The 17,352-nt window shown below is 39.8% G+C and overlaps 1 protein-coding gene across 1 annotated transcript in view; it reads right to left on the bottom strand.

Moving 5' to 3' along the window:
- Positions 1-17,352, bottom strand: part of LOC122809527 (lectin-like) — a 538,335-nt gene that overhangs the window by 469,976 nt on the left and 51,007 nt on the right. The window contains exons 2-3 of the mRNA XM_044081096.1: positions 5,051-5,117; positions 3,689-3,889 (exon numbers count right to left, since the gene is read on the bottom strand). Of these exons, the coding sequence (XP_043937031.1) occupies positions 3,689-3,889; positions 5,051-5,102 (253 nt within the window). The 5' untranslated portion in view covers positions 5,103-5,117. The remainder of the gene's footprint in view (positions 1-3,688; positions 3,890-5,050; positions 5,118-17,352) is intronic.

The raw sequence follows: 17,352 nt of genomic DNA, 5'->3' as shown, positions 1-17,352 counted from the left end.
TATGGCATCTCTTATTTGATAATGATTATGAATGCCTTAAATGAGTTATACGTACTCTGAAAGAACAATAAATATATTTAATATATAATACATGGTATCAATTATCTTGTTTCAGCCAATACAACTCTTGTTGAGCTTGGTATGATATCAGAATCATAGGTTCATAGATTAACACTAAGCTAACTGCCCTTGTGAGCCATTTTAAGCCTAGCCAATTGTCCCTTGTGAGACTCAAACCCTGCACCTTGTGTTTGCAAGGCAAACAGCTTAACCATTAGGTCACCCTCCCAACCCCTTTTACTGGCCAAGTATGCACGCATACAAGAAATTTCACTCCAGTTTCAGTGACTCCCCAGGGATGAATTACATATATACCATACATACAACTATTAAGAACAAGACAAACAGCATACATGCAACTATTAAGAACAAGACAACAAGACAAAAAAGTAAATATATATATATATATATATATATATATATATATATACATATACATACAAAGTGCAAAGTGCAACTCAGTGCAAGAAATACTGAAATAAACTGTGAAAGATGCCATACTCTAAATAAAGGTATGGCATCTAAGTCCAATGAAGTCATTGTTACACTGTATTTGGCATTCATCAGATCTATCATTGAGTACAATGCCCCCTTTGGTATGTACCTAACCAGGTATATCCAACAATTGGAACGTCCACAGAGGTTTCTCACTAAAAAGAATACAGGGCATACGTAATATGTCCTATGCAGATCGCCTCAAGGCCCTATCCCTGTATTCTGTCTCCTACAGGCTTTTGAGAAGAGATCTATGCCTGGCATACAGTATATAGTCAGACCCCACTCTGATGGACCTCCTACATATCCACAAATCAAACAGTACCAGAATTACCCATTCTAAAGACTTAAACTTTACTTGTGATATAAATATGAGCTGCTGGAGAGATAGGTATGTATCCCAGAGACTACCCCGTCTATGGAACAGGCTCTCCATCCATGTGAAGCAGAGTTCCTCCCTTACCCAATTCAAGTGAAACTTGGACAATTGGATGGAAAACTGGAAATTCATCCCTGGTTTGGTACCTATTTCTCTACTGTAAACAGGTAACTTGTAAATGGTTCATCTCCAAAGCCCATGCTAACACCTATCAAGGGTATCAGAACTTGTCAGAGATTTGGGATGCATGGCTAGCCTTAAAAAGGCCCTTGTGATTGTTAGCTTAGTAAACACCTATGAACCTATGAAAGAAACAAGTATTGACAAAATATAAACAATACTGCAGAATCCACAGAAGCTTGTGAAAAAGAATACCCCAACCTAATAAGCTGAGTTACCCATTTATGAACTTGATGGCCTGTGGGGAAAAACTGTCTTATATCTGCTTGTTTTGGTGCGCATTAATCTATAATGCTTGGTTGATGGTAATAGTTCAAAAAGATGGTGGCCTGGATGTGAAGGGCCAGTGACGATCTTCCTTGCTCTTTTCAAGATTCTGGAATAGTACAGGCCCTGTAAGGAGAGCAAACTAGTACCAATGATATTTTCGACAGACCTGACTATTCAATGTACCTATTTTTATCATGATTAGACAGAGATACAAACCACTCTATTATGGATAAGCTGAGAAAAGGCTCAATGACTGCTGTATAGAACTAAATCTACAGTTTCTGTGGGAGGGTGAACTTCCTCAGCTGTCGCAGAAAGTACATTCACTGCTGTGCCTTTTTATGATGAACCCTACATTGGTCTCCCACTTCAAGTCCTGAGAGATTATAGATCCCAAAAACATGAAGGATTCCACAACTGACACAGCAGTATTAAATATAAAGAGGGGGATAATATTGTAGTAACACTCCTAATGTCCACTGTCATCTGCACAGTTTTATGAGTGATCAGTTCCATATTATTCTGACTACACCAAAGGGCCAGCTGCTGAAACTCCCATCTTTATTCTGACTCATCACCATTTCTGATGAGTCCAATGATAGTTGTATCATCTACATATTTAATACGTTTGACAGAGGGGTCCTTAGAGGTATAGTCATTAGTGTAGAGAGAGAGAATAGCAGTGGGGAGAGCACACATCCCAAGGGGGGCAACTGTATTGATCATGCAATAGCTAGATGTAAATTTCCCCAGTTTTACCTGCTGTTTCCTATTGGTTAGCAAATTGGTGATCCATTGACAGGTCGATACAGAAATGGAAAGCTGGTAGAGTTTCAAGTAAAAAAGTTCTGGAATTATTGTATTAAATGCAGAGCCGAAGTCCACAAACAGAATCCTTGCATATGTCCCTAGATTGTCAAGATGTTGCATGATATAGTGTGGGCCCATATTAATTGCATCATCCACTGACCAGTCCTCTCAATAAGCAAACTGAAGGGGGTCCAGTGATGGAGCTATAATATTCTTCAAGTGAGCTAACACCAGCTTCTCAAAAGTCTTCATGACCACTGTTGTCAAAGCATCAGGCCTGTAGTCATTCAGTCTTGCTATAGTGGAATTTTTAGGCACTGGAATGATTGTGGCTTGTTTGAAACATAAGGGAACTTCACACAGCTCTAATTATATACTAAACATCTGAGTTAAAACAGGAGCCAGTTGATCAACACATGTTTTTAAACAGGAGGGTGAAACCCCATCTGGACCAGATCTTTCTTAATTTGCTCTCTTTTAAAAAGTGATACACATCCTTCCCAGAGATAATAAATGCAGGCTGAATAGAAGAATGTGTAGAAGAAAGAGTCATATAAGTCTGAACACTAACAGAGCTGGTAACAGTGTAATTTGTAGCCTCAGGCTTATCAAGCCTGCAGTAAAAAGCAACATCATCAGCCAGCTGGTAATTAGTTGCAGTGTAGGGGATGATTTCCTGCAGTTTATAATGTTTTGTAGACCTTTCCACACTGATGCAGGTTGTTTTAGCTTTTCAGAATAGTTCTTTTTAGCCACTTTGATTTCTTTTGTCTGCTTGTTCTTGCTTGTCTAAAAAGTGTTCTATCCCCACTTCTATAGACATCTTCCTTGGCTTGATGAAGCTGCTTACGTTTAGCAGTAAACCAGGGTTTGCTATTGCTAAATTTTAACCAGGTCTTAGTGGAGATACACATATCTTCACAGATGCTGACATAAAATGTCACTGTGTCTGCCAGTTCATGCAGGTTAACAGCAGAATCTTCAAAGAACCTCCAGTCTGTACAATCAAAGCAGGCTTGCAGCTTCAGCTTTGCCTCTGTAGTTCACTTTCTCACTGTATTGATCACAGGTTTAATGGATTTTAACTTGTTATAGATAGGAAGCAAATGAATTAGACAGTGTTCAGAAAAGCCCAAGTGGTGGACAGCAAGATAAGCTTTTTTAACACTGTATAATAATGATCCAGTGTGTTCCTGTCTCTGGTAGGACACTTTATATGTTGTGTAAATTTAGGACATTCATGGCTAAGATTTGCCTTATTAAAATCCCCCAGAATAATCAGAAGGGAGTTTGGATAATTCTGCTCCAAGCATATTATCTGATCAGACAGTTTTTGTAGTGCCATGCTCACACAGACTTGAGGTGGAATGTAAACACTAACCAGAATGAATGAAGAGAACTCCTGAGGTGAATAAAAAGGTTTACAATTAACACAAAACATTTGTAAGTCAGGGCAATGTATTTTACTTAATACTATGATATCATTACACTAACCTTCATTGATGTAATAGCAGATTCTATCTCCATTACTCTTCCCTGATGTCTCCAATGTGTCTACCTCTGCTGCTGACAGCTGCACTCCTCCAGCTAGGAGCTCCAGAAAAATTCTTAATTGTGAAAAATGTGGTGTCAAATTGCATGAAATTAATTTCTGAATATTCAACAATTCTTCATGAGTATGCTTCCAGCTGAACACTAAAAAACAGGACAAATAAAAAAAACAGTATACTAGAGAGCACTGAACTGAGGCTGCCATTCCTGGTGCCATCTTATGTGTGTTTTTTTTAAATATATAAAATATATAAAGCTGCATAATGCACAAATCCACTAATGAACTGGGACACAAAGGTTACTATAAACTCCTACACAATGAGATTCATTAAGGCACCTCACTTTATCAAAATGTTGTCAAAGAAAATGTTTAATACCACTATACTGAGCCTTGCTCTAGATACACATCCTGCTGTGCTACAAAGAACTGACTCTGCATGCTTGTTTGGAAAATAATCAAGTTAATTTCATACAGCAAGGAGTCCTTGTTACACTGACTAAGCTCTGAATCTAAGACCACTGCCAGATTACAGACACACTCCTGAATGAGGCTCTACAGGCACCCTGGTCAACCCTTATCAGTCTTGTAACTATGCAATGGCTAGTCAGAGGAAAGGGTATTTTATTTATTTATTTATTTATTCATTTAATCCTTTGTTGACCAGGTTAGTCCCATTAGACTAGTGGCCTCTTTTCAGGGCAGACTCAATGTGATATTCTTACTAGGTTCATAGGTTCATAGGTTCATACTGGGCTATCTGCCCGAGGGCATTTACAAGCCTAGCCCATAGTTTTGTGGCTTACGCCACCCCTTTAGTATGGGGAACTATACCCATTATTTTGCTGTGCCTCTGTTGAGCAGTGACACTGAGGTAATCCCTGGGGTATATCTGCGATCTCCCATCCATTGGTCAAGATTTCTCTGGGGAAAAAATTAGGCCAGAGTATCAGGGAACTTCTCTTACTCTCTTTGATAAGTGCAGTGGGTTATTTTGCATCCACCTGAGCTACTGCCAGCCCAAACAGAGAGGATATTGAATTAAAGCCTCATCTGAAGGGTGGATACTAAGGAGTACAGCACCCCTCTCCACCCTATGCTTTAGTATCAATGTTGACAAGAAGTGGATCCAAGTGCCTGGGGTGGGAATAGAACCCATAACACTCTAACAGTTAAAGGCAAGTATGAGACAACTCTGAATGAATCAGCTAACCTTTATATAAGAATTTTTTGCATGTTTCTGTGACAAAATGTCCTCTAAAACAACAAATGTCTAAAAAATAATAATACGAGGCAAACTACAATACCTGCATAAACTGCAACACTGATTAGCATCAGCCTATAAATTGCGAACTTCATGTTGATATCAAACTTCTGAAAAAAAGACAGACATTATACCTAGTTTTGATGACAAATATATTTAAAAAGAAATTATTTAATGAAATTAAAGCAATGACTAAGATATCCAGTAATATCTACATATTTAGATGTTAGTTTCACTGATATTGAAATGAGAGTATTAAATAAAGGGCTCAAATTTATTCCAACTGTATTGCCCAGATTGTATGAAATGAAGATAGAGACTTTAAAATTTGTACACAGATTGCATTTATCTTATTTGTTCACATCAAAGTGAGTATAATATAAACAATATTTCCATAGAAATGGATGAAAGTGATAGTAGTTTTTACTCGTGAATCTGATGAAGTACCAAATGCATAATGTAGATTAAACACTGAAGAAGTACCATATAAAAGTGACTTTCTCCCCCATCTAAGCAATAAAACCATACAACAGTTCTCTGGTTTTTTGAACTATTCTATTGAAAAAAAATTCATCCAAGGGGGGAGGGGATTCATCTTATTTGCTCTATTTTTACCTATCATGCATGCAAAAGTTACCTTGCAAGACCTGTTTTTGTCTGACAAATAATCTGTAACTGTAGTTAAATGTTCTGTTTGTTATGTGGAGCTTTTTTCCCCAGGGCCTCTACTGAAAATGGACATATATCCAGTTAGACTAGTCCGGTCAACAAATATAAAATAAAAAACAAATGTAAAATAAAATAAATAAAAAGAAATAAAAAATATGGTGTTTTTTGTAAAAAAGAAAGGATGTTAAATATAACTTAAAAGAAGAATGGGAAAGTCTAAAAGAATTAAGGAAGAGAAGTGAATTTATTTTCAAACCAGTGGATAAAGGGGGTAAATTAGTAGTTCAGCACTATACAAAATGTCTTGATATGTACCAGGCACACTTGAATAATGAGGGAATTTATAAAAAAGTGGACTTACAATGTTACCATCAGGCTGTTCAAGATTATGAAAAATTGTTAAAGAAAGGTATAAGATTGAATTATCTTTCTGAGGAACATGTGCAACATAAGTTTAAGAGTGAGGGGAAGCACTATGAGTCATGTCTTCTGTGTACCAAACATTCAAAAAAGTATTCTTAATTCACCAGGTCAGCCTATTGTGTCTGCCTGTGGATTTTGCCCTCATAATATCTCATGTTTATTACATCATTGTTTGGTGTCAAACGCAATTTCCTTGCCTTCTTATGTTAAAAATGCATTAGACCTTAAAGGTAAAATCAAAGAAGTTATTTGGAGCAAAGAAAAATATTTTTTGGTTATGGATGTGACATGTTTATACACAAGTATAAGGCATGAGTTTGGGCTGGAAGAAGTCCTATATTTTTTAGGTGGCAACTCTATTACTCATTATGTCATATAATTAATACAATTTTGCTTGGAAAATAACATATTTGAATGTAATAGACAATTGTACAAACAGTTACAAGGAAAGGCCATGGGGCAGCATTTGCCCCCATGTACACAAATTTATTCATGGGACTTTATGAAGATCAATATGTCTATAGTAAAAAATTTTACAACAAATATGTGGAAAAATACTATGGATATAGCGATGATTTGATCTTCATATGTAGGGGAGGACAGGAAGAAGTCCCTGAGTTTATAAGGAATTTATATAAAATAGGTTTGGAATCAAATTTGATGGGTTCCAACAGGGTAAGAAAGTAAATTATTTAGATGTGATGGTAGAAGGAATGGAGGATGAAAAATTAGAACTAAAATACATAGAAAATTTGAGGAGCGTGACTATATACTACATGGAGAAAGCTGTCATCCAACACACACCATAGATTCAATACCATATGGGAAAATCCACAGAATAAAGAGGTTATGTAGTGATAAAAAAGATTCTGATGAAGAAATGAATAAAACAGTATTTTTATTAACAGAGGGTATAAACTTAATAAAATACAAGATGTTATAAGTAAAATGAATAAAGAGGAAAGAGGCAGGATGTATAGTGCAAAATATGAAAATAAGACAAAAAGCATATAGATGTGGGTAAGGATATATTTTTTATGATGAAATACAAATTTTTTAGTGAAAAATTGATAGAGCTGGTGAAATATGGTTGGGACATTTTAAGGAGTGACAAACATCTTGAGTATACGTATAATAAGAAAGTGAAATTTTCATATACTAAGGGAAGAAATTTTAAAGATTTTTTGGTATGTGGAACATTCAAGTTACCTAATAGTATCAGATACAAGGAAGTAAGCCAACAGGGAACCTTTCCCTGTGCAGTGTATATCCACTTATAAGAAAAAGTTTTTAGATATAAATGGTAAGAAATATCAATATACAGGCACTTATAATTGTGCAAGTGAAGGAATAATTTATAGCTTGATATGTCCATGTAATAAATATTACATAGGAGAAGGTAAAAGAAGTTTAGCAACAAGGTTAAAAGAGCATATACATGACATTAAAAAAGGCAGTGAATATAGTCTAGTTGCTATGCATTTCCTAGAAAAACATAGAGGGGACCCTAGGGGACTAAAGGCAACAGTACTGGAACATGTTTTTAAGGATGATTTGAAAATAATAGATATAAAAAAGCAATTGAGGAAGAAAAAATTTGTATTTATTTTAACATTTAATACTTTGATCCCTACAGGACTTAATCAAGAGTGCAGTTAGAAATGCTTCCTGTAGAGATGTATCTTTAAAAATTTGAAAATGTTAATTGATGTTTTAACTAATTAAGTATTTAAAGGGTGATGTTTTACAAGTCTGTTATACTCTGTAAAAGGCTTGCTAAAGCTGAGGTGCTATAGTAGTTTTCTTGTGTGTGACTTGTATTCTATTAAATTTTCTTTTTGGAATTTCACTGGCTTTTTTTGTGTTGTGGAGAATATCTGCATATTATCTAGTAAGCTTTGTGTTGCATATTTAGAAACATAACTGTAATCACATGTTTTTATAACAGATAGTATTTTCCAAGTATTATTTTGCTGATGATTTTGAATGTGACTTGTTTTCTAGCAGGCTATTCTCAGAATTTAAAGAATGTTGCAGAGTATAACACCTGAGCTGATTCAACAAACATAAATGTGAAAAATTAAAAAAAAAAAACTCAAGTACCATTGTACATTGTTGTCTATTTTACTTGGTCCTGTTGTTTATTTACTGGGTGATTTTCATGTCATTCCTAATCACAAATTAACTAAGTATTATGTGTTGCATGTAATTGAAAGGTACTCAACAATGATAATCCAATAACGACGTGAATGCTGTGTGCCAAAGGATTCCACCAAGTAGATGTACGAAAGAGTTTATTAACACCACAAACACATTAATGCACTTCTATAGCAAAATAAAGATCGCGTTTTCGTCTCAAGTGGGACTTCATCAGATCTGATGAAGTCCCACTTGTTGAGATGAAAACGCGATCTTTATTTTGCTATAGAAGTGCGTTAATGTGTTTGTGGTGTTAATAAACTCTTTCATACATCTACTTGGTGGAATCCTTTGGCACACAGCATTCACATCATTATTGGATTATTGGTGTTTGTTTTTGGATGCTTACGCTTTGATTGTTACTCAACAATGATGTCATTTTATGAGCTGAACAAAAGTATTGGAAGGACATACATTTTGTAGTTTGCATCTCATGTTGGGTGTGCACACAGACACAGGCACATGTGTACAAACACATATACATAAACACATTTGGCTAAATTCAGGAAGCCTCCGTGTAAGAGTTATAACTCTTACACGGAGGCTGCAGTTAAACAGTGTGATGTCAGCATGTCATGCATATGCATGAGGTGCATGAGGCATGCTGAATCACACTGTAACTCTTACACGGTCCGTGTAAGCCAGTAGGGGGCATATCCATAGGCTAAGCCCTGCAAGCGGACACGCCCCCGGAAGTCTAGAATGGCAGAAAGTAAACAGCCACCAGAGAGGCCATGGAAATGTGAATAAGCACACTACACAACACATGCCCCCACAGACCAGCAATGTAAAAAGTGAACAGATGTTATAAAATGAAAATGAAAACTGTTTTATTTTTTTTAAAACCCCGTAAATGTTTGCTACTGCATGCGCTCATGTGCGCGGGTGTGCTACTAGCGCAACTGCAGTTAGCAATCAGTGGAAAAGGATATAAGAACTAAATATGCAAAGTAAGTCAAGAAGTAATAGCTTAGCGGTAGAGTTGTCGGCTTAAGAGCAGGCAGGCAGGCAAGGTTCGAGCCCACACAACAACCTTTGTTTTGTAAATAAGCACTAAAAAGGCCCCTGACAGTATTGTACAAATGTAAAAGTATTTCCTTTTGTAAAATGGAATGAAATGGAGCATATATTTTCAAGTAATACAATAATAAAAATATTTAGAAATGTACTGATAGCTAAGCTGCTGTGAGACAGAGTGCCCGTAGCTGAGTAGTGTTTCAAAGGCTGCAAATTGCTTGCCCGTAGCTAAGCACTGGTTTAACAGGCTCAAACTGTGTGCAACTAGCTGTGCTTAGCTTAACATGCGTGCTACTAGCCAATTAAGGTTTAACCCAGCGCACACCGTTTGCGCGGAGGTGTGCGCCTCGCCCACAAGCTAACCGCCGGTGCGCATGCGTTAGCTCCACGCAAACGAGGGCAGACCTGGTTTTAAGTGCTTAAAAGTGCCTTTGGCATGTTTGCTTGACAGGTCTTGAACTCATTTCTAGACAGTCATAAAAATTAAAAATCAGTGGTCAGATTCGAACCCAGGATACCATGCACTAGAGTCAAGGTACTAAACCACTAAGCCATGACAGCAGCACTTAGGAATAGCATATATATAGGATGTAATCCAAAATGGAGCATGATAAAGCAGTTTCTGTGAAGTAGATACAATTCCAAAACGGCCAATCATAGAAATGTGTGGGAAAATCGGCATATATAAGCCCCATAGGTGGGAATACACAGCATAAACGATTGTAGAATAGACCTGCAGGCAGAATGAGTGGAGTAGGGGAGGGACGTTGCTTTCGAGCACAGCGGTGGGGCGTTGAGGAGTCCAGATACATGGTCTGTCTCCTAGTTCACCATCATGAGGCCCAACTTATGCAGGGCCAGGTCTCATGGGGAGCATACAGGGCGGAGGCATGGGACCAGTTGGCTCATGATCTCACTAGTGCTACTGGGATTCCACGTACTGGTGAGCAGGTCCGTCACCACCATGCGGACCTGAAGCGACGTAAAGAAGACCAGTTGACCCAATGGATCCAGGAGGCCTGGGATATGCCCAATGCCCCACTACTGAGTAAGTTACATTTTACTTATGTATGTAAGGAATTCAACTAGCTGATACCATGGAGATGTGTATTCCAATATTACTTGTTTTGTATTACAGCTGCAGGTGTCCGCTCTGCGAATTGCAGGGCACATGACCACAGGCTGGTGCAGCTGCTCCACCATGCAGGTTAGTAACCCCACCTAGTACTTGTAAATAAATATTATAGTGTAGCACGTAGCAGAACACTGCAGTGTAGTGATTAAAAGTAATAGAATGTGCAAGCAAAAAGTGAAAGCCTGCAGGTATGGCTGCAACAAGTTCATCAGTATGCAAGTCAAACTGGAAATATAATTGATAGAAATAAATAGTTCTGTAATACAGATGTCCCACCATTAATTAAATGTAGTATAACCTGCAGTAGTCTCAAGAGTACAGCTTCAGAAGCTAAGTTAATCACATGTGAGATATATCCCCTGTTGAAATGCTGAATCATGACAGAAGTGAGGCTGTTGGAAAGTGTTTGAATCACCACAGGTCTAATATGTGAACAACGCCTAGAAGTACCAACCTGAACTGTGAAATAGCAGGATGTGTGAGAGTGACAGAAAGGGTCATGTATCAATAAATAAAGTAGTAATAACTCCTGAATATATAAGCCTCAGTGTGGTTCTACAGAACTAAATGCATGTGGGAATTAAAAATTAATATCCCAAACTGATTTCAGTGTGTCTGAATCTTGAATGTTTAAGCCAAAATCTGTATATGGTGATCACAGTCAACAATTTTCAGATAGAATGAATGATTGTCTGACATACTAAACATCCATAGTTGTCCCCTGCCCTGTCATCAAAGTGTAGCAGGATGATGTATCTGATCAAATTCAAAATAACTAGGATAGTGATGTATCTGTAACAGGTCTAGCATGACAGTCAATTAAAAATCATTTGGAAACTATCACCCACAAGTTAATTGTGTTTCTATTACAAATGTATATTAATGTATAATTTATGAATGTGTCATAATTTTCTTTCTCCACCCCACCCTATAATTACAAATTAAAAAACTCACTAAATATTGGTATGTGAACATTTCATTAACCATGGACATTTGTCCTGTCATTTCAAAAATATATGCATGTCCGTTGTTGCATGTGCCCTGTTCATACCTGCAAACCTGATGGCCTGTTGCCATTAATCAACCCTGCATGTTGTTTGATTGTGTATTTCTGTTCAAATAATGCATGTGATATTGATATGCCTGTTGTTCAATGGTGTTAATATCTGGGTGTTTGTTTAATGGGAATACCAATGCATGCTGTTACAACTAATTTGAATGGAATAATATGCTACTAACCCAAACTAACATAACATACTCACAAACCTAGAACGCTTGGGAAGGCGGGTTCCAGCGGACCCACCTCTCCCACCTCATCTGGCGACTACACCTGGCACTAGTGCCCAGGCCGGACCCTCCTCCGGTGGCCCTGTGCCACCTTTGGGTGGAAGTGCTGCAGGGGATGGGGCCTGTCCCCCCTCTGCAAGCGTGGCCAGAGGAGCCCGTCCACTCACCCTCCAAGGTGTCCGGTCTGTGGTGCGAAGGGAGATTCAAGACTCTGTTCTTGGGCTCCTATGCCAGCTTGAGGCCCGGGTGGCACAGCTTACGGGCATGCCCATTGTCCCGCCTGCACAGCCCCCAGCACAGCCCCATCCTGGGCTGTGAAGGAACAGTGGCAACTGCCTATGGGTGGGGATATCAGTTCCACTGTTGCCATCTGTGGGCTCATGTGCCCTGGATATCCCAACCTCCGTCCCCGTCAATTGTGTAACCCCCCCACATGTGTCATACACTGCCCCTGTATGCGTCTTGTCTGTTAACCTACCCAACCTACCTCCCCAGCTATACCGACTACCTTCACCTGACATACTACTCTCACCTGAAAAAAAAAAAAAGGGCACTCTGTACCCACAAAAAAATTACGCCCCATACATAGCTGTCGATGCTGCACACATGTCCGCTGGACATTGAAACTGTTAATTACAATTGGCTGTACAACAGGTATTAATGTTGTCCTGACACCTCTCTCAGGGGTGGAAGGTTTCAAATGTCACACCAAATTACATACAAATGCACAGCTGTTGCTGAGAAAGACATGGGCAGCTATGGGCCTCACCAACATCCTTCCTGCAAATCCCAAGCTTGTTTCCCTACTGTCTTACCCTCTTTGTGACCCCTTTTTCACCACATTCCTGTCACCCCTTTTTCTTTTCTTTCAAAGAAAATAGCGCGGGTGTGCGCTTGTGTGCGTGGAGCTCACCGCTAGTGCGCATGCGTGAGCTCCGTGCAAACGAGTGCAGACCTGGTTTTAAGTGCTTAAAAGTGCTTTTGGCACTTTTGATTGACAGGTCCTGTACTCATTTCGAAAGAAAAATAAATTCCCACTGCCAGTCTCGAACCCAGGACCTTGGTAACAGTAGTCTGCATGACCTACCACTAAGCCATGACTCTCATAAAAGAACATAGTGCTAAAATAAATAGAACATGTAATAGTAGGAATCAATATAAAGGCAATATAGGATGTGTACTACCCAAAGCTTGTCAGGTAGATTTTTAATGCCCGAATTACTGGATTCCCATACTAGTTTAGTGTTAACAGAAACAGCCCTGCTAATTGTTAGCTTGTACATAATAATGTAAGGTAATGTACATATATGAAAGTATTATATGTACACACACACATATATATATATATATATATATATATTAATACATATGAAATATAGTGGTAGGTGTCAGTATTCATACACACTCACTACAGGAAACAGTGAAGATAAATGCAGCAACCAGAATCTGCAACACAGCCTGACTCCTCTGAGACTTACTAACCCTTTAACTGCTTAAAGGTGCCTTCAGCACTTTGATTGACAGGCCCTGTACTCAATTTGAAAGCAAAATAAAAGCATACTATTAGGCCCTACCACAAGACCATTGTAACACTAGTCTGTATAACCTACCACTAAGCCATGACTCTCATACAGGAATATAGTGCTAAAATAAGTAGAACATGTAATAGTAGGAATGAAGATAAAGGCAATATAGGATGTGTACTACCCAAAGCATGTCAGGTAGACTTTTTCTGTCCTAATTACTGGATTCCCATACTAGTTTAGTGTTAACAGAAACAGCCCTGCTAATTGTTAGCTTGTACTTAATAATGTAAGCTAATGTACATATATAAAAGTATGTATATGTACACACACAGATATATATATATATATATATATATATATATATATATATATATATATATATATGTATATATATTAATACATATGGAAATATAGTTGTAGGTGTCAGTATGCATACACACTCACTACAGGGAACAGGTGAGAGAAATGCAGCAACCTGAATTTACAACAGAGCATGAATCATGAGAGACTTACTAACCTTCACACTCACAGAACACTGTCGACAGCATACCAGTATGGTCCACACCCTTACAATCTGAAAGGGCAATGCCTATCTCACATACCCTTTTATAGCACTGTCCTGAAATCACAGTGAGACATGCAATCAGTACACAACTGGCTGCATGCAATTAGCAAATGCTGCCTTACAATTGGTGCAGAGGCCATCACATGGACCTATGCAGATACCTACAAAAGCATCCAGTACTAACACTCCACACCTGCAATACATTCATTGCACCAAACTGATGGAGAAAGAGAGAGAGAGAGAGAGAAAAAGAAAGAAAGAAATAAATAAAGCAATAAAGGCAGTGATAAAAAAATGCACTATCACAGCAACAAAACCAGCAGCAGCAGCAGCAAACAGCAATTAGCACCAGTGACACAGCAACAGCTGACACAAACACAGGTAATGCAAAGTAGCAGGTTAATACTGTGTTTACTGTGAAACCTCCAAATGTATCATAGTTCACTATCTATAGGTATGTACATGAGCTAGGTTGTGTGTACATAGTCCTTATATATATACATATGTAATATTGCTGTACATGTCTTCCATACTTAAAACTTCCATAGCTTAGAACACAAGGCCAGTTATGCATATGATGCAGTAGTTCCCAGGGTCAGTAGAGGTTCCTCCTCATTGGTGTGGGACCACTGTGTATGTATGGCACTGTTCAGGTACATATCCTGTAGCATGGCCAGGGTTTAATATCAGTCTGTAATGTGGTGCTATGTCCTCTAGGGGTTAACGTATTACACATCCAGGGATACCATTTTGTAACAGTGATGCTGTGTGTTCTGCAATGTTGAGGGTGGCCCTCACCTGGACATTTGAGATGATAGGGAGGTTACATTAATCTGTGATAACTAATTCCACTTGTGTAGGAGAATGGGGGGGGGGGATACCTGCACCTAAACTGTCTGCAACAATGTTGCCAATATCTGTGCATTTGGTGAATGTGAAGCATCTTACCACTGCTGACCACAGATGCCTTGCCTTCATGTGAATCTGCTCTGTGCTGCAGTAGCCTCCTGCTATTGTTATACAATGTGCCTGTATCTGTAGTCCACTGGACAGGATAAATAAGTGGTGTGCATATGGTCTGGGTTAGATATGTGTGTGCACATTACATGCACTATGTGGGATGTCTGTGGTAAGCTTTTGCAAAGGGGTCAGCAGTGTGTGTTGTGGCTTCCACTGGCCCAGTGGGCTGCATGGATAGCATCACAGTCCTAACTAGTGAATAACTGTGAAATTACATACATACATAGCAAGGTAGTGTACTGTGCTTGTGGTGTTGTTGGGATATGTATATCCAGGCTGAATAATGTGTGTCCACATCACAGTGTTGGATGGCAACACACATACAGTATGTTGGGATGAACACCCAGAGTGTTCCAGAAGTGTTGCCTGTGCAGAAATATCTGGCCATTACCTGCGCATCCCCCACAACACACACACATGCAACATATGGCAGAAGTAGTATAGCAGTACACATAGGTTCATAGGTTCATACTAGGCTATTTGCCCTAGGGCATTGATAAGCCTAGCCAGAATGTGTTTGTCTTTTGCCACCCAATTAAAATTTATTTTGCTATGCCCTTTTCCGAGATTAGTATACTGTGCCTCTGTCTAACAGTGACATAGAAGTGATACCCGGGGTACAACTATGATCTCCCATCCACTCATCCAGATTCCTATGGAAGAGAGTCAATGAGGGACTCTGCCTAACCTGTACTGTGAGTTCATTACAGAGTGAAGGGAGCCTCTGGGTTATGAATCTGTCCCTCCAGCATGTCCTATTTATTTCAGTGCTAAGGTTCAGGTCTCTTGAGCGTGTGGCTGTATGGGATTTTGATTTCCTGAGCTGCAGCATGTCCATTACTTCTGGGTTGGACATGGCTGTATACGTCAGGCACAGATTGCCTCTGAACAGGCAGTATGCCACTGAGTCCAGCTGGATTTTCTTTAACCGGGCAGCATATGGCATCTGTTTGAGCCCTTTGATCCTCTTGATGAGGTACTGTTGGGGTTTTTCCAGTTGCTGTAGGTGTCTGGTTACGCAGACAGTCGCCCATGGGTTCTCTTGGGGGCATCCATGGCCGTACTGCCTCTGGCCGATGTGCCCAAGGAGGTATGTCAACCTCCACTATGTTTTGGACTGTTATGCAGGCACAGGTACATATGGAAAGGTACACCAGACAGGGTCTGAGGGAGCTGACAGCATGTTGCACAGCCATGACAGATGGCATGTGTGACATTGCGAATGCTATTCGTAATTTCACAGATGTCGTTGACAGACATTGTGGGGACATACAACAGCTGCTCCACAACCAGATGTCCATGGGCCAGGATGATGGTGTGCATTTGCTGCGTCGACGTGGCCATATGCCGGCAACAGCACCAGCTGGCAATCGCCGCCGATGACAACAGGCCCACTCACGCACCTCAAGTGCCAGCAGCAGCCCTAGCAATGCTGGGTTAGTGCTGTCATCAGGACGCCCCAGGAGACCATGTGCATGTGGCTCTGGACAGTCCCAACAGGGAACTGTGTCCAGTCAACACACACCCACTTCCAATGACAGTACCCAGTCTACGGTCCATAGCACCCCTGCCAGGCACAGGTACCGTGTCTGTGCCCACAGACACTGATCTGGATGACCTGACAGGTGCAGTCTGTGGCTGGCCACAAAACCCTGTACATGGCAGCCATTATGTGGGACTATGTGCGTGCTTACACACATGCAGAAATTTAACACCTAGGGCAAACACATACACACACACACTGCACCAACACTGGTCCACCCTGTACTGCTGCCCCTCACAAACACACATACACACACATGTCAATTGGCGGTAGCAGTGGCTGGCTTGGGCATACCTAACCCACACCCTGTGCATATGATGACACTGTGCCACCTCCTGCATACTACATCAGTGCAGGAAAAGGTAAACACGTTGCTGATGCACAGGGTGACTACATAGATGTGTATAAGTAGTAACATGTTGGTAACTGTTCACTGTTCCACTATGATTGTGTGTATATCCCAGCATTCCTGCTGCAGTAACTGTATGAATGTCCTGAATTGTTATCTGCACCCATACTACTTACCAAAGTGTACCAGCTGCACACCATCACATGCTACCATTGACTATGGAAATGTGCATCATGTGCTGTATTGTAGATTCAGCTATATGTATCTGTTCTGTCACACATGCATTTGCACACACCCTGCTACCCCCACACATGCACACGCTCACCTGCCATTTCCATTATTTATTACCCTACATGAGTAGCTGTCGACACATGACAGGTACACATTTGAAAAGTGCACTATTTGGATTACTACCAATTTCCTCCTCTCTACCTGTACTCACAGGGTGCAGGCAACCTCATTAGTTTAAAAGTGTAATGTGCATCAGGTACTGTGGTTCCCTGATTGCCACATCCAACATGTTTTCCATATGGAAATGCACACACAGAAACATCCCACATCCACACACTTGCCACACTCAGGTTTCAAAACACTATCTAGGCATGTTCTGGT

This window comes from Protopterus annectens, chromosome 1.part1 (assembly GCF_019279795.1).
Source record: "Protopterus annectens isolate FY-2018-M chromosome 1.part1, PAN1.0, whole genome shotgun sequence".
NCBI lineage: Eukaryota > Metazoa > Chordata > Ceratodontiformes > Protopteridae > Protopterus > Protopterus annectens.
This window is presented reverse-complemented; position numbering and strand designations above follow the sequence as displayed.